Source organism: Aspergillus affinis (assembly GCF_023601865.1).
Source record: "Aspergillus affinis strain CMG 70 chromosome Unknown NODE_65_length_189793_cov_85_416649, whole genome shotgun sequence".
Taxonomy (NCBI): Eukaryota; Fungi; Ascomycota; class Eurotiomycetes; order Eurotiales; family Aspergillaceae; genus Aspergillus; species Aspergillus affinis.
The window spans coordinates 141,848-167,872 of record NW_026515846.1 but is presented as its reverse complement, the minus strand read 5'-3'; the positions used below and the strand labels follow the sequence as shown (position 1 = coordinate 167,872).

At 51.2% G+C, this 26,025-nt stretch overlaps 9 protein-coding genes across 9 annotated transcripts; 5 read left to right on the top strand and 4 right to left on the bottom strand.

Annotated features, from left to right (window-relative positions):
• Positions 1-144: 144 nt before the first annotated feature.
• Positions 145-5,726, top strand: KD926_009254 (putative rRNA biogenesis protein RRP5; the record flags this gene model as incomplete). Its single annotated transcript, XM_053101872.1, has 3 exons — positions 145-591; positions 651-5,102; positions 5,175-5,726. 3 exons carry the CDS (start codon positions 145-147, stop codon positions 5,724-5,726), a joined length of 5,451 nt encoding a protein of 1,816 aa, XP_052954642.1.
• A 229-nt stretch (positions 5,727-5,955) lies between these two features.
• KD926_009253 (uncharacterized protein) lies at positions 5,956-6,903 on the bottom strand (the record flags this gene model as incomplete). The annotated part of the gene is made up of 1 exon (XM_053101871.1): positions 5,956-6,903. The coding sequence occupies one exon, from the start codon at positions 6,901-6,903 to the stop codon at positions 5,956-5,958; it is 948 nt and encodes a 315-aa protein (XP_052954641.1).
• A 1,588-nt stretch (positions 6,904-8,491) lies between these two features.
• KD926_009252 (uncharacterized protein) lies at positions 8,492-10,003 on the top strand (the record flags this gene model as incomplete). The annotated part of the gene is made up of 2 exons (XM_053101870.1): positions 8,492-8,826; positions 8,896-10,003. The coding sequence occupies 2 exons, from the start codon at positions 8,492-8,494 to the stop codon at positions 10,001-10,003; spliced, it is 1,443 nt and encodes a 480-aa protein (XP_052954640.1).
• A 513-nt stretch (positions 10,004-10,516) lies between these two features.
• On the bottom strand, positions 10,517-11,590 carry KD926_009251 (urease accessory protein UreD; the record flags this gene model as incomplete). Its single annotated transcript, XM_053101869.1, has 1 exon — positions 10,517-11,590. One exon carries the CDS (start codon positions 11,588-11,590, stop codon positions 10,517-10,519), a length of 1,074 nt encoding a protein of 357 aa, XP_052954639.1.
• A 1,025-nt stretch (positions 11,591-12,615) lies between these two features.
• KD926_009250 (cohesin subunit IRR1) lies at positions 12,616-16,319 on the top strand (the record flags this gene model as incomplete). Its single annotated transcript, XM_053101868.1, has 2 exons — positions 12,616-13,108; positions 13,177-16,319. 2 exons carry the CDS (start codon positions 12,616-12,618, stop codon positions 16,317-16,319), a joined length of 3,636 nt encoding a protein of 1,211 aa, XP_052954638.1.
• A 1,247-nt stretch (positions 16,320-17,566) lies between these two features.
• KD926_009249 (karyopherin alpha) lies at positions 17,567-19,544 on the bottom strand (the record flags this gene model as incomplete). The annotated part of the gene is made up of 3 exons (XM_053101867.1): positions 17,567-18,478; positions 18,540-19,049; positions 19,308-19,544. The coding sequence occupies 3 exons, from the start codon at positions 19,542-19,544 to the stop codon at positions 17,567-17,569; spliced, it is 1,659 nt and encodes a 552-aa protein (XP_052954637.1).
• A 553-nt stretch (positions 19,545-20,097) lies between these two features.
• Positions 20,098-22,141, top strand: KD926_009248 (telomere-binding alpha subunit central domain protein; the record flags this gene model as incomplete). The annotated part of the gene is made up of 4 exons (XM_053101866.1): positions 20,098-20,367; positions 20,426-21,338; positions 21,398-21,776; positions 21,847-22,141. 4 exons carry the CDS (start codon positions 20,098-20,100, stop codon positions 22,139-22,141), a joined length of 1,857 nt encoding a protein of 618 aa, XP_052954636.1.
• Positions 22,142-22,703: 562 nt separating this feature from the next.
• Positions 22,704-24,065, bottom strand: KD926_009247 (CCCH zinc finger protein; the record flags this gene model as incomplete). The annotated part of the gene is made up of 3 exons (XM_053101864.1): positions 22,704-23,527; positions 23,613-23,955; positions 24,024-24,065. The coding sequence occupies 3 exons, from the start codon at positions 24,063-24,065 to the stop codon at positions 22,704-22,706; spliced, it is 1,209 nt and encodes a 402-aa protein (XP_052954635.1).
• An 848-nt stretch (positions 24,066-24,913) lies between these two features.
• KD926_009246 (putative translocon-associated protein, alpha subunit) lies at positions 24,914-25,848 on the top strand (the record flags this gene model as incomplete). The annotated part of the gene is made up of 3 exons (XM_053101863.1): positions 24,914-24,985; positions 25,062-25,495; positions 25,569-25,848. 3 exons carry the CDS (start codon positions 24,914-24,916, stop codon positions 25,846-25,848), a joined length of 786 nt encoding a protein of 261 aa, XP_052954634.1.
• Between the last annotated feature and the right edge of the window lie 177 nt (positions 25,849-26,025).

Below are 26,025 nucleotides of genomic sequence, written 5' to 3'. Positions count from 1 at the left end.
GTCAGCACGCCGGGCGGGATTTTTCCTGCGACAGAATTTAATTTTTTTTTGGGAGTCCGCCAAATTTGTACTCTGGATCTAGAGCTTTAGAGCAGCTCAACGAGTCTGCGCTGAAGCCCCGGATTACATCAATTACCCCCAAATATGGCTCCGATAAAGCGCAAGGGCGCCTCTGCTGAGGGGAACACCGCCCGTCAACCCCCAAAACGAGTGCGTGTTGGCGCTGAAGAACGCCAAAATGATCAGAAGACGCAGAACACCGGCCCGTCCGCTTCTGAACTCACGGTTCTGCGAGACGACGAACCCTCATTCCCTCGTGGTGGAGCAAGCGTTTTGACCCCTCTCGAGCGCAAGCAGATCCAAATTCAAGCCACGAGGGATGTTCTGTTCGAGCAGAAAGGCGCCAAAGGCCCCAGCGGACATTTCGCCGATGAAGATGATGAGGATGATGAGGACGTACAAATGGGCGATGCGGACAACACGACAGCTGCCGCCAAAAAGTCCCGGAAACGCAAGACGAGTGGGAAGAAAGGAGCAGAAAAGGATGCTCAGGAGAAACAAGGTGTGCGAATTGAAGGTCTCAACTTCAAGGTAAGCTTAGGATCATTCTCGGATTTCGGCTACATGAATTTGAATGTTGACGGAAGTAGCGAATCGTGCCAGGAACTATGGTACTAGGTCAGGTTTCGAGTATCAACGCTCACGACATCGGGCTTTCTCTGCCTAACAACCTGACTGGTTATGTCCCCCTCACTGCTGTCTCAAAAGTGCTAGAAGAGAAAATCGAGAGCCTCCTAAAGGAAGACGATAGCGACGATGACGAGGAGGAGGATGATGAGGATGATCTCGACTTGAAGGACTACTTCTATTTGGGCCAGTATCTTCGCGCATACGTGGTGTCCGTGGGAAGCAACTCGGCTGATGCCACTTCCAAGAGCAGAAGGCGCATTGAACTTTCGATTGACCCAAGACAAGCCAATTCTGGTCTTCTGAAGACCGACTTGGTCGACAACGCTGCTGTTCAAGCTTCCGTTCTCAGCGTTGAAGATCACGGTCTGATCATGGATGTGGGGATTGAGGGCTCCAATGTCAAGGGCTTCATGTCTTCCAAGGAAATCGACCCCAAACTGGATTATTCAAACATCAAGGAGGGATCGGTCTTCTTATGTATGATCACTGGTCAGAACGCCAACGGCAGTGTCGTCAAACTGTCTGCCAACCTTCAGTCCTCCGGATCCATCAAGAAATCCCATTACCTCAGCTCGGCCCCTACTATCATCACTTTCCTACCCGGTGCCGCGGCCGAAATCCTGGTAACTGAAGTTTCGCCAACCGGAATTAGCGGAAAGATCATGGGAATGCTGGATGCCACTGTGGATCTAGTGCAATCTGGTGGTAACTCGGGCAAAGATGACTTGACCAATAAATTCAACATCGGAGCCAAGATTAAGGGTCGTCTTGTCTGCACCTTCCCCTCCGCTGAACCCTACAAGGTCGGCTTCTCATTGCTGGATCATGTCCTGAAGTTCACGCCTGCAGCCAGTGGACCAGGCTCCTCTGATGATGCTCCTGTCATTTCTTCAATTGTGCCCGAGACTAAGGTTGTCCGGGTTGACCCTGGACTTGGTGTTTACGTGCAGCTCGGATCGTCAAAACATATCGGATTCGTTCATGTGTCAAGACTGGCAGACGGTCAGGTCGAAAATATCTCTGAGGACCATGGCCCGTTCCGGGTCGATTCCATTCACGAGGCGCGAGTGGTGGGATACAGTGCGCTTGACAACTTGTATTTGCTGTCTTTCGAAAGAAAGATCATTGACCAGCCTTTCCTTCGCATTGAGGACGTGACCGTCGGCGCTGTAGTCAAGGGCAAGATTCAAAAACTCATCATCGGCGCATCAGGAGTTGACGGTCTCATTGTGTCTCTAGCCGATGGTATCAGCGGTCTTGTTCCTTCTATGCACTTCGCCGATACACCTCTTCAATTTCCTGAAAAGAAGTTCAAGGAGGGGATGACTGTTTCCGCCAGAATCCTGTCGGTCAACCTGGAGAAGCGCCACATTCGGCTGACCCTGAAGAAGAGTCTGCTGAATAGCGAATCTGCTATCTGGAAGGACTTCCAAGACATCAACCCCGATGCGCAATCTCCGGGAACCATCATCAGTCTCAAGCCGCACGGTGCTGTGGTTCAGTTCTACGGTACTGTCCGGGGTTTCCTTCCGGTGTCGGAAATGAGTGAGGCCTACATCAAGGACCCCTCTCAGCACTTCAGACAGGGACAAGTCGTCAATGTCCATGTTCTGAGTGTCGACGCTTCTCTTGGGAAGCTCGTGGTTTCCTGCAAGGACCCTTCGACATTCACCGAGTCTTATCGGAAAGCCTTTGAAAATGTTCATCCCGGCTTGCTTGTCACTGGTACTGTCTTCGAAAAATCCGATGATGACTGCCTTCTCAAGCTGGATGAATTCGGCCTTGTGGCTCGGTTGAACTTCGAACATGTGATTGACGGTAGTCCTTCGAAACAAGGATCGACCCTCTCTAAGATTCGCGTTGGTCAAAAGCTCAATGACCTCCTTGTGCTCGATATTCAGCGGGCTCGCAGACTCATTAAGGTTTCAGGCAGGGCAAGCCTCAAGAAGGCTGCTCAGCAAGGGCTGATCCCAGGCAAGTTCGAAGATGTTCAGGAAGGTGCCGATGTCACCGGTTTCATCAGAAACATCACGCAGGACGGCGTTTTCGTTGAGTTCTTGGGTGGTATGATCGGTCTTGTCCCCAAGCGTCTTGTTGCGGAGGAGAACGTCAACAAACCCTCTTTTGGCATGGCCAAGTCGCAAGTCGTTTCTGCCACCGTTCATTCCATCGACATCGATTTCCGCCGGTTCATCCTGAGCATGAAACCCTCGGAAGCCACTCATGCTGGCCCCAAGAAGTCGACTCCCAAGACCGCCCCTAAGGCTGCCAGTTCTGATGTTTCTGTGGCCAACGCTGTCGACGAAGGCATCACCCAGATGTCTGACTTAACATTTGGAAGAGTTGTCAAGTGTAAAATTGTGTCCGTCAAGGCAACCCAGGTCAACGTTCAACTTGCAGACAATGTCCAGGGTCGGATCGATGTCTCTGAGGTTTTCGACCAGTGGGAGGATATTAAAGACCGCAAGCAGCCCCTACGCTTCTTCCGCCAAAAGCAGATTATCTCTGCAAGAATCCTGGGACTTCATGATGCCCGCAACCACAAATTCCTTCCCATTAGTCACCGCACTGGAAAGTACCCTGTCTTTGAACTTTCCGCCAAGCCAAGCTTCCTACAGGCTGCCAACCCTAGCCCCCTGAATTTGGAACAAGTCCAAACTGGTTCATCATGGGTGGGTTTCATCAACAACGTTGCTGATGACAGTCTTTGGGTCAACCTCTCCCCCAATGTCCGAGGAAGAATGCGTTTCATGGACGCATCGGATGATCTTTCCCTTTTGACCGATGTGGAAAAGCATTTCCCCATAGGTTCTGCTGTAAAGGTACAGGTTACGGCTGTTGACACCGAAAAGGGCCGCCTGGACCTCTCAGCGAAGAAGCGCTCTGATAAGCTTTCTTTCAAGGACATCTCTACTGGCATGGTCTTGCCCGGAAGAGTCACCAAGGTCACTGAACGGCAGCTAATCATGCAGCTCACGGATAGTATTGTCGGTGCAGTGGATCTGGTTGACATGGCGGACGATTACTCCAAGGCAAACCCGACGGTCTATCAGAAAAATGAAGTGCTGCGCGCTTGCGTCGTGGCTATCGACAAGTCTAACAAGAAGATCTCTCTTTCGCTTCGACCTTCGAAAGTTCTCAGCTCCTCCTTGCCGGTGCAAGACCCTGAGTTCTCTTCCGCCAAACAACTCAAGGTCAACGATGTCGTTCGCGGTTTCGTGCGGAGAGTCGCTGATAATGGTCTTTTCGTGACCCTTGGCCATGGTGTCACTGCCTACATCCGGGTTTCTGATCTATCGGACTCCTATCTTAAGGAATGGAAAGACTCATTCCAGGTCGATCAACTTGTTAAAGGTCGTATCACTGTTGTGAACCCCGAACAGGACAAGCTGCAGATGAGCCTGAAAGAATCCGTCTTGGACCCCAACTACAAAGCTCCTGTCACGCTTCATGATCTTAAGCCTGGTCAAGTCGTCACTGGGAAAATCCGGAAGGTCGAGGAATTTGGTGCTTTCGTTGTTATTGATGGGTCGCAGAACCTTAGTGGTCTCTGCCACCGTAGCGAGATGGCTGAAAAACAGGTCAAGGATGCCAGAACTCTCTACGAGGAAGGCGATGTTGTCAAGGCCAAAATTCTGAAGATCGACCGGAAACAAGGCAAGATCTCTTTTGGACTGAAGGCTTCTTACTTCAACGATGAGGAGGATTCCGAGGACAGCGACGGTGAAGACGATGGTACGGAGGGCGTCAGTCTAGATGGATTTGAAGGTCTTGATGGAGCAGATGGCAGTGACGACGACGATGAAGAAGGAGACGAGGACAGCGATGTGTCTATGGGAGGAGTTGAGGTTGACGAAGACGATGAAAGCGATTCTGATGACGACTCCGACGACGAGCCAATGGCCAACGCAGAGCCTCGAGCGGAAGGTGGCCTTGGTGGAGGTGCCTTTGACTGGAGCGGTAACCTCAAGGATGACGATAATCAGGCCGCTGACTCGGAGTCGGAAGATGATGAAGACCGGAAGAAGAGAAAGAAGCACCGCAAGCCCGAGATCCAAGTTGATCGGACTGGTGATTTGGACGCCAATGGGCCCCAATCTGTGGCCGATTACGAACGGCTGTTGCTTGGTGAGCCAGACTCTTCGATGCTTTGGCTGAAGTACATGGCTTTCCAGTTGGAGTTGGGAGAAGTCGAAAAAGCGCGAGAGATTGCCGAACGTGCCCTCCGTACTATTACCATCGGACAAGATGCCGAGAAATTGAACATCTGGATCGCGTTGCTCAACTTAGAGAACACCTATGGCGACGATGACTCGTTGGATGACGTCTTCAAGCGCGCTTGTCAATACAACGACACCCAAGAGGTTTATGAGCGTTTGATCAGCATTTACATCCAGTCAGGCAAGAATGAGGTAAGCTTCTCCCCTTTTCAGTAGATGGAATGCATGCTAGGACTGAGATGCTAATCGTCTTTTTACATATAGAAAGCGGATGAGCTCTTCCAAACCGCCCTGAAGAAGAAGGTTTCATCTTCGCCCAAGTTCTTCCTCAACTACGCCAGCTTCCTGTTCGATAATATGGCCGCCCCCGAGCGTGGTCGCGCTTTGCTGCCTCGCGCTCTCCAGTCTCTGCCATCTCACACTCACGTCGAGACCACGTCTAAATTCGGCCAGCTTGAATTCCGGTCTACGAACGGAGACATCGAACGTGGCCGAACTGTCTTTGAGGGACTTCTCTCCTCGTTCCCCAAGCGGATCGACCTCTGGAGCATTCTTCTAGACTTGGAGATTAAGACTGGCGATGCGGAACAAGTCCGGCGTTTGTTCGAACGGGTGCTTGGTATTCGCGACAACAAGAAGGGTGCTGTTTCTGTCGAAGCAGAGAAGAAGGTCCGCCCGAAGCAGGCCAAGTTCTTCTTCAAGAAGTGGCTGGCTTTCGAGGAAAAGCTTGCTGCTGCTGAGGGTGGAAATAACAAGATGATCGAGGAAATCAAGGCAAAGGCAGCGGACTACGTTAAGTCCCTGCAGCAGGAATAGATTCCGCATTCTTTGGGATGACCTAGTTCTGGTGGCCTATCTATGTAGGTGATTAGGGTCATACGTGAACTCTTGTATATACAAAAAAGCATTACATTACAACGACGATATCTTCATTTTGTTCACTGTCTGCTTAGCCGCAAAGGTAGATAGAACATGGATTTAAGCACGTCAAACAGTGTACAGTATGGAATTAGGTATGCAATTATATTGCTCTAAATCGGTCAAATCATTGCCGCTTCTCGGCCATCAACTTCCGGTATTGCTCCACGATATTCCTTCTCTCGCCTGCGAGCTCCTCTCTCGTTCTCAAACTTCCTGCGGCTGTCGGTACGTTCGCAACATCAATTTTTGCTCCGCCTCGAACCTTGAAAATCTCCTTCGGTTTCGTTAATTGCGGCGGTGCCTCGGCAACCTCGAATGGATTCGTCTTCTTCTGGCGCTCGCGCTTGGCCAATTTGGCCCAGGGGTCCGGGTCGTCAACGGCGTCACCATCACCCGTCTTCTTCCGCTTGGAAGAAGCACCCTTCTTCTTAGCCCTGCCCTTCCCAGCCTCCAGCTCCCATTCGTTCCAGAGCCGTAATTGTTCTTCCATCTCCTCTTGTCTTTCCTCTCGCTCAGCGGCCTCTTTCTCTTTGATCGCCACGTCGTCCTCGCGCCACTGCTTTTGAAGCCGCAGCAGATGCTTCTCGTGTTTAGTCAAGCGATGTTCCTCTTTTAGACCTGGAATATTCGACGCAGCCGGTTTACTGGATTTTTGCATCGCAGAAATCGGCAACTCTCGGTCCACACGAGCCGCGAAGTCCGACAATCTCTCCCCAGGCATAATTTTCGGTTTCGAAGCGGCCGGGGACTCGGTTTCAGTCTTCGGCTCCTCTATCTTCGCCTTTGCCTTCGCAGCAGTCGGCTTTTTCCGCGCAGCGGCTGTGGACTCTTCTGTCTTTGCTCGCTTCCGTTTCTTATTTTCGCCGGTGTCGGGTTTCGACGACGGTTGAGCGCCGGCGTTCTGGCGCTGCATCAACCGGAGGAAGGCTTTCGGGGTGTCATCACTCGTGCCGGCTTTGCGCGAGTAGTCGGACTGCTGGGTTGGAGGGGGGTTCTTCTTTGCATCTTTGCCTTTCTTTTTGTTTTTGGAGTTGGCTTGGGGGTCTCGGACGGGGAGAGACTTTGCGATCATGGACGGGGGGAGGTCGTAGATACTACGGGTCTTGTGAGTAGGGGTTCATGGAATCCATTGAAGAGAAGCGTCCTTACTTTGCGTCATTTTGACGTCTTTTGTGTTTGTGAGGCATTGTGCAGGCGTTGGATTGTCGATAAGGAGTGAGGTTTAAAAGGTGCGGAGACAAACTCGTTCGGCCGCCAACCTTTTTTTCTTTACTTTTTTTCCCGTCTGGTTTCTTATCGGGGATCAGTCATCCTTTATCTTATCGCGATAAGCATCAGGTCACGGGACCTCGCAGTCTCTCCGGGCGTGGGGCATCTCATGTCATGGTGCATTGGACTCATCCTTCTCAGATGACAGATGCCATTGCTCTACGGTGTACATCATTATTGAATTGCATTGCAGGCCGGTGTTACTGACACATTCTCTCGTGGGCTTATGGGATGACCGTTGTCTCAGTTGCATTCCACCACTAAACCTCATCAGGTCGCTGGTCCGAATACTTAACCAGCCACACTTCATCGACCTGATTTTCACTCCAACTTGATTGTCCGTGCTATTTCCCCTCTTCCTTCTGCACGCCAAGCCAACACGATCTCCATTCTCCAAAGGCCCGAGATCAAATTCAAACCAGAGTACTCTGTCCTATGACGAATTCCAACTCGCCCGTAGAACTACGGAGTAGAGGCGGTAGCATCGGAAAGTGACTGTAACCTCGGGAGCATATCTGGATGATTGGATTCAGACTTCGGTGGCGGCTGATGGATTACATCGGAGACCGATCCCATGTCTTAGCGTTATACTGATCCTTTGAGTTGGGGTGACACGGCGCGAAGCCAAGTTGGTATAACCATTCCACCATTCCAGGCTACCACATTCTCTGCGGGTAGAGGGACTTGAGGGGACTTGAGGCACTTTGGATGAGACGAATCACAATCATACCCGAGGTGGCAAGGACGTGGGTCACCCTGGGACTATCGGCAGGAGGCATCAATGAATAAAGAAACGATGATAGAGGATCGGCTAAACGGCCAGCAGGATCGGGGCCCGCGGAGCCAGGGTTAATTGCACTTTCCCCCTCGTCCTACTTGCACTCAGTGACTGGCAGCGCTAAGCGATCTAGACTTGCCAACTCGGTCGTCCAGGGTCTCATCTCGGTCTCGGATCGACGCACGAAGCTGCTTACCGGTCACTTTAGTCTTGCTGTCTTCCTTTCTTTCTACCGGGATCTCCTCTTTTCTTTCCCCCCATGGTTTCATATCCCTCCTTTTTCTTTTTATCAAAAGCTTGCGCAATCTCGACTACGGAGTATGATATAATAAGTCCCTGTGCTCGGCGTGATCTGCAGTTGGAAACGTGCCTCTCTAATCAGACCATCCAATAATGGGCTGCAGACCCGCACATGGTTGACTGGGTCGTGGAGAACAACTAACACGCTGCTCGAGAAGGTCGAACCAGAGTTGCTTGTCGGTCGGTGACGAAACCCTGAGCCGGTGGGTCTGGAATCTTATAAACCCGGGACCCTTTTCCCTCTGTTCCTGAAAGATCCAGGTCGCCAAACAACAAGAAGACAAGAGGAGCTCAGATTTCCATGGCCTGAAGAATGTCTTCCCGCTCCTCCCCGCATTTCTCCAACTCCGCCGCTTCGCCTCCAGATCGCGACGGCGCCGATGCTGCCGTCGATAAACAAGGCTTCTGCATTGACGTGAATGACGCTCTGCCTCTTCAACACAAACGGAAGGCTCCTTTATGGCGTCGGGGATTAGCTGCCCTTTCTCCCTTCTCCTCGTCATCTACACCGGCTGCGAAAGATACCGAGGATGCGCGCCCACTGCTCTCTCTCTCGGGCGCTTCCTCCAACCCCTCACTGAGGTTCTCAAAACGATCCAAGATCAATCGCTGCTTTCTATTCCCTTTGATGGGATTCTTTATCATGCTGTGAGTTTTCCACGCTCTTGGATGATTCGCTCGCTACAAAGGCAGCTCAATTCACACTTCTCTCTCTAGCGGCGTCGTGCAGTTCATCACTATTGCCTGCGGCATTGTCGTGTCATTCTTTTCGGACGACTTTGATCACGCGATAGACCGGTGGCGCTTCCGAGAAAAGGACGTCGGTCCTGAGATATCGCACTGGCCTACAGACATTTCGAGGGATATCGTGCCGGTCGCATGCCATTCGCACAACGATTACTGGCGCCCCATACCTTTGTACTCGGCTCTACAGGCGGGCTGCGTGGGTGTTGAAGCCGATGTTTGGCTCTTTGACAACGATCTCTACGTGGGCCACACCACCTCGTCTCTCACTCCCAAGCGAACGCTAAGGAACATGTACATCAATCCTTTACTGGAGATCCTTGAGCGGCAGAATCCCCGCACTGCATTCCATCCCACCGACGATCAGCCGTTACAAGGGGTTTTCGATACCGACCCATTCCAAACCCTGATCCTTCTGATCGATTTCAAGACCGATGGGGAGGAAACCTGGAAGAGTGTAAATGCACAGTTGTCTCCTCTGCGCGAGCGTGGCTACCTTAGCTATTTCAATGGCACCGACGTGGTCGAAGGCCCGATTACCGTCGTCGGTACGGGAAATACGCCCTTCAACCTGGTCATGGATAATACTGCTCACCGAGACGTCTTCTTCGATGCACCTCTGGAGAAACTAGCCGAGTATGACGAAATCGAACTGTTTGAGAATCATGCGCTCTCAGATCCCGACCAGCATGTTCCACAAGACCAAGCCGTGCAGACGGAGAGTTCCACCGAGAATGTCGGTCAAGGCTTATCGGGCATACCCGCTGCAGATATTCGTCCCAACACATTCAATAGCACCAACAGCTACTACGCATCGGTTTCTTTCAAGAGTTCGATCGGGTTTCCTTGGTCTTTCCGCCTCAACGAAGCCCAGATGACCAAGATCCGGGCGCAAATTCAGGCCGCGCATCGTCGAGGCCTGAAAGTCCGCTATTGGGGCTTGCCGAGCTGGCCGCGCAGTTTGAGGAATCACATCTGGAGCGTCTTGGTCCGCGAGGATGTGGATATCCTCAATGTCGATGATCTACAGAGCGCCACTAAGAAGGACTGGAGGCCCAAGTTTTCCGATTGGTGGGGTTGATCCTTTTGCCGCGGTGAAATAACTCGCCTTTATTTACTTTCATACATTTCTATCCACTAACTGCTTTCACTCTTCCTTGCTTCTTTTCTTTCCCCTCCCTCCCCTTCCTTCATGTAGGGGAGGGTTTGATTTGCGGGAATGGCGTTCGGGTTTTACGTTGAGACAATACCCTACAGAGATTTTTTCTGCCTGTTTTCGTTATTTGGCCTTTGCTTTTCTTTTTTGTTCTACATTTTAGCGGGCTGTTCTTTCGTAGTAGTCCTCGAGTTTGCCACTGACATAGATAGTACTAGCTAGGTTATGACTAGATGAACAATGGAAAAGATGATTCATGGATTCCGAAAAGTGATATGATATGCTACTAGACGCGAAGTGTGTAGCTGGTCACAAAGTAATCAAACGCCCGATTATGAAGTGATTTTTGGGTATCATCTGGATAGTTACTCAACCACGCTGCTTTTTGGTGTCTCCCTTTCCTGGTATATATACATAAAAGACCAAAGGAGCATCCTTTCATAGACAGAACAAAGCTTCCTCGCCAAACTCATTGAAGACCGTGCCCTCCTCGCGCAAGATGTTACCGAGCCAATCCTTGGCCGTTTCGAAGTCGCTTGCTCCGAACTTGACCAGGACGAAGCCAGCGCGTACACGCGCCGCCGTGAACGTGACTTTGCTATCGTAGTTCGGCGTCGATTCCACAGCGCCCGGGCTTGACGAGGACCAATTCCGAGCGCCGATGCGCGGTTGTGATGTGAACCGGTCCATGAAGAAGGTCGCTAGGCGTTCGAACACTGGCCCGTAGAGGATCAGCGTTCCCACCACCCCGTGGGGCCGCGTCCGCTCCCGAATCAGGCCACGACGACTCAACGTTTCATTATCATCCTCCAGGCAGAACTCGTTGACCTCGTCGTCGAGAATGAGAGAGTCACGCAGTAGAAGCTTCTTCTGCCCGTTCTCGCCCGCCGACCAGACTTCGTTTTTTCCCCGCCAGAGATGGAAATCCCAGTTCTCGCCGCGCGACGTGCGGCCTTGTGTCACCCAGTCCAGGATGCAGAGACTACTCCGCTTGGACTCCTTGGTTGTGGTGCCGTCGACGGTGAATTTCTGTATTTGTTCGTGCCGGCTGTCTTTGTAGGGTACTGCGGGATCTGGGAGGTAGCAGAGGGCGGCTTCGCGGCCGACTTGCACGTCGACCGACTGGCGGCTTTTGTCGGACAATTGGTGCGCCGGGGTCCCTCGTTGTCCCTTAATGCTGGCGTTGGGTTCCGTCTTGAAGATCTTGGTGCTGCCCTGAGGGGTCGTGACGACGAGTCGAGTCTGGGGGTCTAGCTTAATCGACACATCGATGTGGTCTCCTGGGAGAAGACCGCCGCCATAGGTGAGGAGATAGAGGTGGACGGGTCGGGAGGTGGGACAGGAGAGGGCAGAGGATTGAGGCACGTAGCCCGGAGCACGGGTGAGCAGCTTCAACGGATATTTGTAGGTTAAGGTCGTCAAGGTAGGATTCGAGGGAGGCAGCAGGGAGAGAACGACGTTGCCTTGTCCCGGCTTCGCAATGGACGACTCGAACGGTGATTTGATCGGCATTCTGGAAAGCAAATTTTTGGTTGTAGGTTTCTGCGGGGAAAAGAGACGATCTCTTTAAATGGAGAAATTAGGAACGGAAAGAGAGAGGGAAGAGGAGAGGGACAAGAAAGTGGATCTTAAAGGCATGATATACTGAGTACGGATCTTGGGGACGGGGATGTATGTTAAATGGCGTCATGGGAGAGTTTCTTTTTTGAGGCCGCAAAATCTAGGTCTTTTCCGGGGCGAACAAGCTGCGGCCGGCTCGTCCAATTGACAGGCGAGCTAAGCCTCCCGGATCACCAGGTCGAAGCGGGGTTTGAAGAATCTGTAGACGACGCAGTCTTGGCCTTCCAATGCTGAGCTGGACACGAGTCGAGCGTGCAACCGTGATGGAGCAGTTGGACGTTTTCATTACGGCATCGTTTCTTCTCCGCCGCAGATCAGGGCTTGGTTGCTTAGGGTTCGCCCGGTCAGCTGGGCGGGCACCTGACCATCCGGCGGACCTTTCGGTCCTGCCAAGAGATCGCGTATGATACGGTGGTACGGAGTGACTGGTACCGTAATACTCCGTATTTCCGCCTGTCCCGAATGGGCTGCAATGGTGGCCTGAGGCAGACACCGCGCCCCGTCATCGCCAGGCACCAAGGCCGCTGCCCCCCGGCGCGCGTCGTTTGTTCCGTCGACGCCAGAACTGTTCAACTCCCCTCATCCCGACTCGCTCCAGTCCCACTCTCGACTCTCCCCCAGCCCTCCGACCGCATCGTCAATGCACCTGTTTTGCATTGTCTCTGCCTAACTTATCGCTCGTGCTTTTTTGACCCCTTTCGTTCGGCCCGATCGCGTAGTCCCGCAGCACGCGCGCGCAGAAGACTGACACAGGGTCTTGCGAAACCCAACGTCGCGTTCACGCCCGATAACCAGAGACTCCCCACGTCCAAGTACGCTCCACTCCTAACCTCTCGTGATGTCGATCCAAGCCTGTCTGCAAGCGCTTAGTGTCACTAATCAAATTGGAATTCCAGTGCTTGATTGATCCGACTACGATGGAAACTGATTCGCGCCCCTCGAGCCCGCAACCCGGGCCCACGCAGGAAGCCTCCACCTCGCAAACAGACAGAAGAAAGTCTGGCCGAACGACGCGCAGGCCGGAATTATTCTCGCAGAGCTACGGCGCCAATGAAGGAACGGCTCCCGGTGGCTCCAAGCGCAAGCGTGCTACACCCGGCGATGAAAACGAAGACGAAGCTGACGACGCGTCCGAACCTGAAAGCGATGAATCCAACGACGAAGAACCTGACGCCGAAGAACTCAGAGAGAAGAAAAGGGCTGCGCGCCGGGCCGCGGTCAAGAAAACAGCCTCCGGGACCAAGCCCAAACCGAAGTCTCGTAGCTCGAAGAAGCCCAAGGTAGCGAGCAATGGAATTGGGAATCAGTTGGCTTTTCGTCCCGCTGCCACCAACGGAAAGAAGGCTGCTTCGCGCCCGCGAAAGCCGTTAACCAGACCGAGTCTGGCTGCCGGCGAAAAGGGCCTCTTTGGTATGCTCCCCCCGCTATGCATCTAATCTCAAGGAAAAGTGCATGCCGACTAACACCATCGAAAATAGCCGATGTGTTTGGAAAAGGCCGTAACCCGGATACCACTGCTGCAGATTGGCTTAAATCTTATCAGAAAGACCAGGTCGAGGCCACACGCGAGATAGTCATCTTTATAATTCGGTGTACCGGATTCGATTGCGAAGTAGAGAGCGAGGATATAACAGATCTTGACCATGTGCCGGAGCGCGTGGCGGACCTAACAACCCAATACCAGCACCTTGGCTTCACCGACTACCCTCTTATATCAAAGGCGCGGACTTTCCGAAATTTCAAAACTGTTCTCGAAAACTTTCTCAACGCGTTCATACAAACTCTGCACCATTCTTCCACCATGTACAAGGATCCGAACCTCTTGGACAACATCGTGGTATGGCTGGGTCCCAGTTCCGGTTCGACTTGCCGGCCTTTTCGACACACTGCAACCTTTATCGTTCATCAAATCATGAGCTCCCTCTGTGACGTGGCTCGGGAGCTCATGACGTCTATCTCTACCTCGCGCAAGCAGCTTGAGAGCGAGAAGAGAAAAAAGTCTGTGAACAAAGGAAGAGCTGATGCCATCCAGTCAGCTATTCAAGAAGGTGACAAGAAATTGGAACTTGTCGATGAAATTCTCCAAAATGGCGTTAATACCTTCTTTGTTCATCGTTATCGCGACATTGACCCGAATATCCGCTCCGTGTGTATGTCTGCTCTGGGCTATTGGATGAGAACCTATCGTGAATACTTCTTCGAAAGCCAGTTCCTCCGCTACTTTGGTTGGATCTTATCCGATCCCGTCGCCCACAACCGCGGCGTTGTCGTCGAAGAGCTCTGCAGTCTGTACGAGAACAAGGATAACCTGGCTGTTCTGCGCACATTCAGTAACCGATTTGTTCTACGAGTGGTGGAAATTACTACGCACGATACTGACCTCGAAGTTCGGGCATCGGCAATTGTATTGGCTGACCTGATTCGGGATGTCGGTCTCCTCAAACCAGAGGATATTGATACCGTCGGGAGACTCATCTTTGATTCGGAACCAAAGGTCCGAAAGTCCGCGGGTCGTTTCTTCGCCGCTAATGTCGAGGAGTCGTTCGACTCCACTGTGGAGGAGGTTGGCGATGAAGTTAACGAAATGTTTGGCGATGAAGATGAAGACGATTTCGAGTCGCCCAAACGATCATGGATTAAGTATAAATGTCTGACGGACATGCTTCAAGCGTACGACGAACAAGAAAACGAGTTGCATCCCGATCGCCCTGTCACTGCCTCGAGGGATGCGCTTTCTGGGACCTCCGTGGACTCGCGATTCGTTCTGGCTACCGAGGCTATATACTCGCGATTCCCAGAACTCTCGCAATGGCAATCTCTAGCCGGGTATCTTCTCTACGACCACTCTCAAATCGAGGATGAACCTAGTGAGGATGATACCGCGGCTGTCGTCAAAAAACTATACAAAATGGAGGAAGGGCAGGAAGTGATTCTCTTGGAAATGCTGTGTTGCGCGGTGAAGTTGCGAGTCCTCGAAGTGGCCAAATCTGACATTGACAAACGAGGCCGGAAAGTCAAGGCGTTGACCGACAAGATCCCGGAACTGCAGGAAGAGATCGCTCACAGCCTTGCACAAATCATTCCTCAGCTGTTGAACAAGTTTGGCTCCGTCCCGGAAGCCGCATCTGCTGTCCTGCGACTAGAACATTTGGTTGATCTTGACAAGATCCAGGATATGCAGAAGGATGCCACTGCCTACACGACGCTGCTAAACGACATCAATAAACAATTCCTTACACATTCCGATCAGGATGTGCTAGCAGAAGCTAGTGTAGCATTTCTGCATGCTAAGAGCTCTGATGATATGCGAGAAGCGCTGGAGAATAAGATCCAAGAGCTGTGGGATGATATAGTGGAAACGCTTAACACGCTTTCGCAGAAGACAGAGGCCGTTGAGGGCAGCTCAATACCGTATGCAACCCTCAACGAACTCACTAATACTGTATCAAGGATTTCCAATCTTGCTAGCATCACCGATTGCACGCATGTCCTGGAAGCATCGCCTTCTCGATCAAAAGGCAAAGACAAGGGGCGCTCAGAAGTGCCTTTCAACACCCTCCTGCATTTGGCAGAGCGTGGTCTTCGCGAAGATGAGAACGACGAGGATCAGGCTAGTGCTGAATCTGAGCTTGTTATTAGTAGCATCCGGACGCTGCTCTTCTATTTTATGTGGAAAGTGCAGTCTTTGAGGGCATCGCTAAGTGCAGGAAAGGCGGTTTTCAGTACCGCTTACTTTGAAGCCTTAGTGAAGAGTCGCGAGACGTTCGTTTCTACCCTTGTTGCTATTATGCAGCAACGTTCAGACTTGGACGACGTCCGTTTTGCCGCTATTACGACTCTTTTAGATCTACAAACGTTGTTCGGAACTCTTCGCCATGCAGGGCAAAATGCCAGCAACGATGAGGATGTTATTCTCCAGACTCAAAGCTTGGTGCACGAAATTGATTCAAACACCCAGGCTCTGATCTCCAAGATTCACGCCACAGCAGAACGCAAATACGCCAAGCTGCGCAAATCTGTCCTTAAGCACGCTGATGCCGAAGAGCCGGAATCGGATTCGGATGTGGAGAGACCGCCTTCGGATGATGAAGATGAAATTGACTCGGATGATGAAGCGGCGGCCAATGATGCCTTGCGATCCAGCGTCATCGCAGAGCAACGGCTGTGTGAACTGACTGGTAAACTCGTTCTTGCCATCGTCGGACGCATTATCGATGCCTCCGGCGACCAACAGGGCAACGTGAAGAAGGCGCTCTTGAGGCGCAGAACCAACCTGGGCCCCAATTATCGCGCGGTAGTCTCTTTCCTTATGGAGCCCAAATCTCGAGGCTCTCGGAGCGCCTCGTCCAAACCAAAGCCATCTGCTCCAAAGAATGCGCCCAAGCCCCAGGCTGCCTCCAACAAGCGTGCGAACAACCACAAATCGACCGAGAGAATAGATGAGGAGGATGAAGAAAACGAAGAAGAACGCGAGCATTCTCCTATTGAGGACGACGACGACGAAGATCTACGAGCTAGGGGGCTTGTCGAGGACGATATCATTGACCCCGATGACGACGAGGAGGAGACGCCAAATCACGCAGCGCCGGATCCCGATGAGGATGAAATCATGGGCGACTAAACTCGTTTTCATGCTTACTTCTTCTCTTCCCACTTCACTGTTTTCCTATATTTCTTTGATGTTCCAAATCGGCATGCGAATTCTGTTTTCTGAAGCAAAGCAATGGTATCTTATTTGACATTTGATTGGGTTGTCTTTTGCCATCTTCTTCTTCTTATTTCCCATTTCCTTTCTTTGTTCTATTCTATTCTCTTGTCTTCTCTTTGCTTTATCATGATGTGATTGCTCTGGATCAGCTATGAGTACAGATTAACTTTGATTCATAACATTTGAGGGTGTTTGCTGCGATAATTCCACTTTTTCCTCTTTTCTTTCATCTTTTTCTGTTCTCTTTTTTCTCTCAATATTCTCCTCGGTTACTTTCGTTATTTCCAAATGTAAGAGTCTCGTGATGATGGGCGTCAATCGCGATGTATGTAACCCTATCTATCATTTCTCTGTATATATTCTTAAGGTTTTTCTCCCCGCATCGACGGTGATGTCCCCCTGCTCTAGGTAGCATTTGTGAAACGCAGGATCTGTTACATGACGCATCTATGACTCTACTTCGGATACGGACAATAGTCGAGTTACCTAAAACCACCAGATATTATTATTGCAGGAAAGGGGGTTGGCATTTTTCGGCTAGCAGGACTATCTATCCATCATTATGGAACAAAGACGACCTGACCTGTCTCTCCTAACGTCCACTAATTCCGGCCCCAGAGGTCAAGTCTATTTAAGATACTTGAGTTCTTGTCCACGTAGGCCGGGGGAGCGAAGAAAGAGACATACGCCCGAAATAAAATATTCTGATTGGGTAATCAAGGGTAAACAAAAAGTGTGGAAAGAAACACAAAAACCGAATCAACAAACAGTTACGCCTGTGTATGGGATGCTACGAAATGGACATTGTGGGTGACATGGAAAAGGGAGGGGGTTTAGTGGGGGAGGGGAAAGGGGATACATGACGGTGAATCTTGTTTATCGTGAACTATCAAAATCCGGGAAATCATAACACAAAAAAAGGAAGAAGGGGTCCGAAACCAACATGGGGAGGGAACGGGGATGAAGAGGGGGATTGGAATTGCTCAAACGGCAGATGGAAACACAGGTTTTAATGTCTCCAGGAACATCAGCAGAATTCGTTTCTTTTTCTTTTTCGGCATGGCGGCATCAAGTAAAAAAGGAACGCCACGTAAAGATCTAGCAGGCAGAATCGGAGACAACTTGAGCGTCATGAATAATTTGCAAATAATATTCCACTTTTACATATCCATGGAGTCACCGCCGTTGGCGAAGGTGAAACCACCGGGTTGTTGCTGGTTGGTGCCCAGAGCGAATCCGGTCTGCGTCTGTTGGGGAGCAAGCTCGTCGACATCTCCTCCAGCCTCGTCCTCATCCGAGAAGTACTTCTCAATGATGTTGTAGGCCTTCATGTAGATCTCCTCGTTGGCGTTGTTCTGGCAGTCGTGGATCTTCTCCATACCACCGGCCTCTTCGATGAACAGGGCGTAGCGGTTGACGCGAGTGTCACCCGACTGCGCAGTCTCCTTGTCCATGTCGCCAACCTTGAGAATGTTCTCCAAGCCATCCAGAGCAACCTGGATGATCTTGTTGTCAGGGCAGGCAAGCAGATCACAGAGAGGCTTGATGCATCCCTGCGAAACAAGGTAGCGAATCTGTTCAGGCTTCTGCAGACCGCCGGAAGTAGCGTTAGAGATAGCCCAGCAGGCCTCCTTGCGGGTCTTGAAATCACCGTTGGCAAGCAGGTTGATCAGAGGGGGGATGATGCCAGCGTCAACGACGGCCTGGATCTGGCTGGAATTACCGGCGGTAACGTTGGAAATGGTCCAGCAGGCCTCCTTCCGGATGCCGTCCTTGGTAGAGCTCAGAAGAGACAGGAGGGCCGGGAGAGAACCACAGTTGATGATCACCTGAGTCTGAACATCGTCACCAGTCACGATGTTTCCAACCGAGCGGAGAGCAGGGGTCTGGACCGAGGTGGAAGCATGCATGAGAAGCTCCACCAAACGACGAGGGATACCGGCTTCAATGACAGCCTGGATCTTGTCGTTTGCGCCATCAGACAAATACGAGATGGCCCAGCAGGCATCGATCAGGACTTCGTCATCAAGCATGTAGATAAGCTTGGCGAGGACAGGAAGAGCGGGAGCAATCTAATAGATTGTTAGTTTGAGCTAGAACGGCAACTTTCTTCGGTTTGCAATAGATACATACCGTGTTCCAATCGGGCTGCGGCGTCTTGCCACGACAGAAGTTGCTCAGGGTCCATGTGGCATTGCGAAGCATGCTCAGCTTCCGGCCATCGTTGATCAGGTTGAGAAGGGGACGGAGGGCACCGGCGTTCAGCACGAAGTCGCGGCATTGAGGGCTGTCACCAGCAATGTTACCCAGGGCCCAGACGGCCTGCTCACGGACATCAGGCTCGGGGCTGCTCAGAAGCTCGACGAAGATCGGCACAGCACCGGCCTCGATGACGACCTGGGTCTGCTGGGCAGATCCGGAGGCAATGTTGGTCAAAGCCCAGGCGGCTTCGAACTGGACCAGAGTGTGGGGGGATCGGAGGAACTCGACGAAGCGGCTGACAACGCCGGTCTCGATGACGCGCTCGATGGGAGGGTTGCGCTCCTTGGAAAGCAGCTTCCTGAATTTGGTCGTAGCTTGGATTTGCGATTCGATTTGTTCGGAGAAGACACCCTTGACCATCTCGGGCAATTCCACGTTAAGCTATAAAGTGATTTATTAGCCATTTTTGATTCCCATAATTTAGTAGTATCAACTGAAGCAAATGTGATAGAACAATTTGGTGCACCGTAGGATAGCAACAGGGCGGTGAAAAGTTCGTTGCTGGGCGCAAGATGGGAGGGCAGGGCAAAAAAAAAAAGCGCAAAAAAAAACAAAGCCGCCTCTCACAACGGAGTGGAAAGTAAGAACTGGACCAAAATAACATCAAGGAACAAGAATGAAAACTAAAATCGTACGTACCTCGCTTTCAATAGCAGTGGCCTCGTCGTCGCTCTCAGCGCCGGCCACGCCACCTCCTACACCAATGCCACCATCCCGGGTCTGGATACCACGACGCTTGGCCAGGTTCTCATCTCTTTTCTGCTTTCGGATCTCGACCTGCTGTTCCTCACGACGACGACGGAGCTCATCAGGCCTGAACTGGTTTCGGGCCTTGTACTGAGTGCGACGATGCTCGGGGATGTAGCGCTCCGCCATGGTTGCTTGGGACACTGAGGGGTGAAAACAAAGCGCCCACAACGGGGTAGTGAAAGAAAAATAAAAAGGAAGGAGAGGATAAAAGTGGAGCAAGTGATAGGGATGAAGAATAGAAGCTCGATGATTTGTCGGGGGGCAAGGAAAGCACAGAGGCTAGGATAGAGAGGGATAACAGGAAAGACTAGACAGCCGGGGAAGAGGTGAAGGAGGGGAAAAAAGTGTTGATGTCGGAGGTGGGATTGCCCAGTCACGGGACTCTCCTGCTGGCTTGCTGTTTTCGGCCACCCGCCCGCCAAGCGCCACTCCCGTCTAAGCGATCCATTGCCGCCAGAACGCGTCCCTGCCATACTGCCTTCTTAGTATTTGGATCTGGCGTTGTCCGGTGCATCACGGCTGCAAATTCGTGGTTTCGACTCGCGGACTGGCGTCTTCTCGCCGTGATTCCCAATACCGTTACCTAATCCACCTTAGGGTTCCGCCGTGCTCACTAAACATGCGCGACACCTACTGATTGACTACTACATACAACTACTACCATCTACTACTATTGATCATGTCAGAAGCGTCGCGTTACCCCGAATTAGTGGATATCCCCACGGCCATGTCCAAACAGGGCAATGTAACGGTCCTGGGGGTAGTGGTAGATGCCATGGCTCCAATGAGGTCCAGAGGCACATCGATCTTCATAACCTTTACCCTCAAAGATTCCAACCTAGATAACGGCCATACGTGGGATGGACTGAAGATCAAATACTTTCGAGACAACGAAAGTCAATTACCCCCTGTACGTAAGGGCGACGTGCTTCTTCTGCGGAACGTTTGGGTTCGTGATCCACGGGCTGCTGAGTCCCTATGAGTACACTGGCTAAAGAGGATTATAGGTAAGAACACTCGCTGGGAAGCCACTGGGCGTGGCTGCCCAAGATAGGACGATCCCATGGGCACTGTTTCGTCATGAATCTAACCCAATGTCCACTGCAACGCCCATTTGTGGCCCGACACCGTTTGAGCCATCATTCACGGAAAAGAGGCTAGCACGATCTTTACTAGAAGATAGTTTAAAGCTCAAGGAGTTTCGGATCTATTCCGTGAAGCCCGTGGCCCCTCAATCCCACTCGGCTACACCTGCATCGAAGTCCAACCATTCTGCTCCTGATCGCTTCACGCTGGTCAGAGATGCAAAATATAATGCAAAATACAAAACATATGTCGACATCATAGGGGAAGTTGTCAAGATCTACCCCACCTCTCGCGGCGACCACGTCTTGATGTATATCACCGACTACACGACGAATAGGAACCTACCTGATCATGGCAGCGATGACGAGAAGGGCCAAGAAGGCGACGACTACAACTATCAGCGCTATAACCAAAAAAGATGGAAAGGCCCATCCGGTCAGTTGTCTCTCGCAGTAACAATTTGGGAACCGTATGATTCCTATGTCCGAGAACATGTCAACGAGGAAGATCTCGTCTATCTAAGCAACGTTGAGATTAAAAGGGGTAGTCACAGCACGACTATGGAAGCTGCCATTCATGGCGACAAATGGCAGAGCAACAGGGACAAAGTCCGTCTAATAGACCCCAAATCTGATGCTCGAGCCCGGGAGCTTCTACATCGAAGGGAGGAATACTGGAGCAGAAATCAATCGAAACGAAAACTTGCACAAGATGACGAGCCACCGCCGCAATCAAAACAGGCTAAGAGGCTGCAAAAACGGAAGGCCGAGGCAAAGAAAGATGCAAGTCAGACTTCGATCGCCTCCAGGACCCGAGACCCCTTCAATTCAAGTAGTGAGTACCATCTCACCCATACCTTAGCCCTATCAAACTAATCCGTCCGCCAAAACAAGTCATTGCTGCATATAGCAGCTGCACTTACCTCCCAATCGAGGACATTCTTACCAACGAATCACATAACAATGTCTCGCCTCATCAAATTCAATATCGCTTTCCATTCCAAAACCTCTGTTACCGGTCTATTGTTCGCGTCGTCGACTTTTTCCCTCATAAACTCGAGGATTTTGCTGTACCAGAAAGGCAAGACGATGGACTGCTTGCCCGCCAAGAACGCGAATACGCAACGGGTGATGCCTTCAACAGATGGGAATGGCGCTTTTGTCTTCTCATCGAAAGTTCCTCAGCGCCACCCCCCGGACAGGCCAGGGAACAGATGAAACTTTTTGTGTCGGATGTGGAAGCAGTGCACTTACTAAATCTTGACGCAAGCGAGTAAGTCATATGGCAAAATTAATGCAGGCGGAATATAAATGAGCTGCTAACTCGGTAACTTTGTTCTCAGTTTACGCAAGAACCCAGACGATCTGGCACGTTTAAGAGAAAAGCTCTTTATCCTCTGGGGGAATCTTGAAGAGCAGAAAAGGGAGGCTACTGAGCAGAACGGCCAGGCTCCGAAGTGTATCTCGTCGCTTCCTTTTGCTTGTTGCATCCAGGAGTATGGAGTCAAGTGCTCCCATCGTGTCGCTGTCAGTGCCGATGACGGGTCAAATGGCGATGAAGTGGGTTCTTCGTGTAATCACGATGGCTGTTTTGGGTGGGAGAGGCGGTTCGGGATGTTCAAAACGAGAATTAACTAACTGCTTGTGCTTGTGCTTGTACTTCTGTTTAGCGCTAAGGTTCTATACCCCTTAATGTTCAGTATTGACCTCGCCTGCTTCGTCACGTTCGATAAACAGCGGAAATAAAGATCTTTTCGTTTTATCTATACCTGGTCGGAACTACTCCAAATATTATGAGTATTATGTCGTAACGACGTTAAAACTACGGCGAGTCCACGGGTGGGATCCGTGTGAACCGCTTCTGTGATTCCTGCGACGAGTTTTCAAGTGGGTACAAGTTTCATTCCTAAATTGAAGTCCACGAGACGAGAGAAAGACACTAAATGCAATGAGACTGAGGGGATATCGTGCTTATTGAAAGGTATGGAGAGAGAGACGTTGCATGGCCATGGTCAAGATGAAAGGAGTCTTCGTCAAGGGGAAATGCACAGTAAATCACAAAAGAGAATAGAGAAGAGGCAGACACATAAGCGCCGAAAGGCCAACAGAAAACGGGGGAAGGAACGCTGGCCAAAACACCGAGGTCGGGCAAAAAAGAATCGAGGCAACTTCAATCGGCAGGAAATGATACCGGGTCGAGCTAGACCTTAGTGACTTTGACGATAGTGAGATCAACACCGTGTGCAGAAGGCTCAAATCGACAAGCCGACCCCCAGTAGCACTCAATTTTGCCAGGTTCACTATGTGGACAGCGATGGCCGTATATACAGTCAAGGTCATCGCACTCTGTCCCATAGCGGCAAGGCGTCATGCGAGCGACCGCTTTCAGGATGGACAGTTCATTCTTGGTTAGGTTGCGCGAATGATCATGAATGCAATTATCATTCGGGCATTCTCCCAGCAGAAAATAGAAGTTGCAAAGCTTCAGCTTCTTCATGCGGTTCAGTTCCTCTCGAGGGATGGCTTTGAGATCAATCCGATCCACACGCTGGCCGTACTTATTTCGCTCCACGATTTTGGGAGGAGGCGAAGAGTTCGATGATTTGGCGCGCACAATCTGGAATTCACCAAGGTTCGAATTATTTGCGGGAGTAGACGCAACTGACAGCGGAACATCAATGCTAGTGGACGTGGTATTGGTTGAGGTTCGTGAAAGAGATGCGGCTTGCTGTATAGGTGAAGGGGTGAAGGCAGAGCACGGCTTGCTAGCCACTGCAGCTTTCCAGGGGGCCCACACAGCTATTTTTGTATCTCGAAAGAGATCTAGGAATCTAGTTACTCTGTATGTCGACTTGACCAAATCCATGTTCTTCTCAAAGGGAAGGCCTTCGATCAGAGACACTCTGCCAATGAGATCTGTTTTATGCAGCACTTCTTCCAGAATGCTTCCATAGGCAGCATCCTGCGAGCACCCAAGGAAGATCTGGTGGCAGTGACAGTTGTACAGATTCAGTTGGAATGTCTCTGAGGCAGAGGGGAAACAGCAAACGGTCAGCCTATTGGGTCGGAAGAAAGAGCACTGCAAGGGGGGTGATGAATAGCACAGTACCTGCGATCTTATTATGCGCGCCATTCTTTCCGCACCCCGTATCAATTATTTCAAAGAGTGGAAAACTCCCATTGAAGCCACGAACGAATTCTTCGATCAAAGAGGGCTCAGTGGTGATTCCGCCTCGAACGCAGAGCTCTGCCAATCCCTTCACATTGACATATAGTTTGGTGATTATCTTGGGGGAGGCGATCCGCGGGAAATTATTGGCAACATAGTTCTTTAAGGCCGTCTGAAGCTTTGTCGCCGCGTTCCGACCCCCTTGGCCTCCTTGTTGTAGGAAATTATCTTGGAAGATTATTCCATCGCCGTCTAGAAGAGCCACAACGAAGGGTACACGATCCTACCGGCCACGTGAAATTATTAGTTGACATTGTTGTACAGTACGAGGGTGGCAAGTAGGTTGTTTACCATGACATTCTTCAATCTGGATACCTTATCCATTAACTCCATCTCGTTTATCTGGATGTCCTGATTAAAGCGGGTCTCGCGTTCATGGTCAAGCTTCTCTTGTGAATATGCTTTTTCTAGCTCCGTCACACGTTGCAAAAGGTCCTAAACTGGGGTAAACATTTTATTTTATTTTTTTAAATTAGAAAATCACATCTTCCCAGGTACAGCAGTGGGTTGTTACCTCAATGAGTGCATTCTTTTTCTGGTCTATCAATGATAGCTGCTGATAGCGCTCAAAATAGCCTAGTGCCGTCATGATGGCTCAGGCGACAATCAGGAGATGGTTTGATACTTTGATTGCGGAGAAGGCGTGGAGAGGGAGAACAGGACAACGGGTGCTAGTAGAAAGTAGAGAGGGATCTGAAACAAGAGTGAAGGAAGAGAGGGGGAAGGGAGAGGGTTAAGCAAGTATATATCAAGCCAGAAAGTGAGGGAGAGAACGAGTGAAGGGCCAATCTTTACGTGCTGGAGGCATTCATTTACTTGACAGAAACATGTGAGAGCGATCTACATGGCAGCTATATTTATATTTTCTATAAACAAACGGTGGATACTACCGTTTGACTTCCAGGAAATCCATCAGAAACGGTGGAAAGGTAAATTAAAACTTCCTGGTCCAGCGGCAAGAGACGTCCAGTCAGGCGGTGGCTGAGTCATCGGGCGCCTGGGGAAGTATCGCCGGGAATTTGGTCTACGTGGAGAAAATCATCTCTCCTCTCTGTCTCCCTCTCTCTCTCTCTTGCTTCCTTTCACTCCCTCCCCCCCCCCATCCTCCCTCTCTTTCTCTGAGCCCTTCCTCTTCTTCTTGAATTGCTTCCAGACTATTGGTCTGCTCTGGTTACGTCACAATGGCTCGTTTCGGTCTCCTGTCTTTGGCTCTCTTCTCTGTCCAGGCCTTGATTGGTGGTGGTCTCGCCGCAGTACGCTCTCTACTCTTTGTCTCTTGTCTCACACAGACCCAATTGGAATACTGACCCTTGTCTCTCACATCATCAGGACCCTGCTGAGAAGGTTGAAGAGAATGTTGAGTCGCCCAAGCTTGCCGTGTCCGCCCAGGCCACCTTCCCTGCGTCGGAGTTCTTCGGCGTGAAGCTGGTCAACGGCCTGCCCACTCAGGCGCTGATCACCTTTACCAACGATGAGCCGGCTCCTGTCACCGTCAACTTTGTTGGTGGTACCCTGTCGACCTTGGATGAGGAAGAGAGCCAGGTGGTGCGCAACTTGACTGCCACCGCGTACGGCGTCGAGATCCCGGCCGGCGAGAAGGAGAGCCTCAGCTACAGCTTCTCCACCGAGATGCACCCCCAGGATCTGAGACTCTCTCTGGCTTCCGTTCTGTCCGATAGTGAGGGAAGATATTTCACTGTCTACGCCCACAATGGTACCGTCAGTGTCGTGGAGCCGGAGACTAGCATCTTCGATCCTCAGATGTAAGAGCTGCTCGCCCCGTTACTTAATCTGGAGATTTAGGGAAGGTTGGCTAACATTGGGTACTGTTTTTAGTATCTTCCTGTACTTCTTCCTCCTGACTTGCTTCGTTGGCGTCGTCTACTTCTTCTACACCGTCTGGGTTGCGCCCTACTTCCCTCAGAAGCGCAAGTCTGGCAAGGGTCCTGAGAAGACCTCTGTGTCCAAGAAGGCCGAGGTTGCCGTCGAAGCCCCCAGCAGCCCCGCCGTCTCCTCTGCGACCACCTACAACGCGGAGTGGATCCCTGCTCACCACATCAACCGTCCCGAGGCTCGTAAGGTCAAGGGTAGCTCCCGGTCTAAGAGCCGTGCCTAGATTGGCAGTACGGTGACGGTCATGTGAGAATATTGGGAGAGGGGTTGAAAAGCCTCGTTGGCTTTGGGAATACTTTGGTTTCTGTCAACGAGTCTTCTGTATAATTAGCGACTTTGGGCGAACAAGATTGCTGAAAATGCGATCTGCCTCGAGTGGCTGCTATCCATGGTTGGAGCA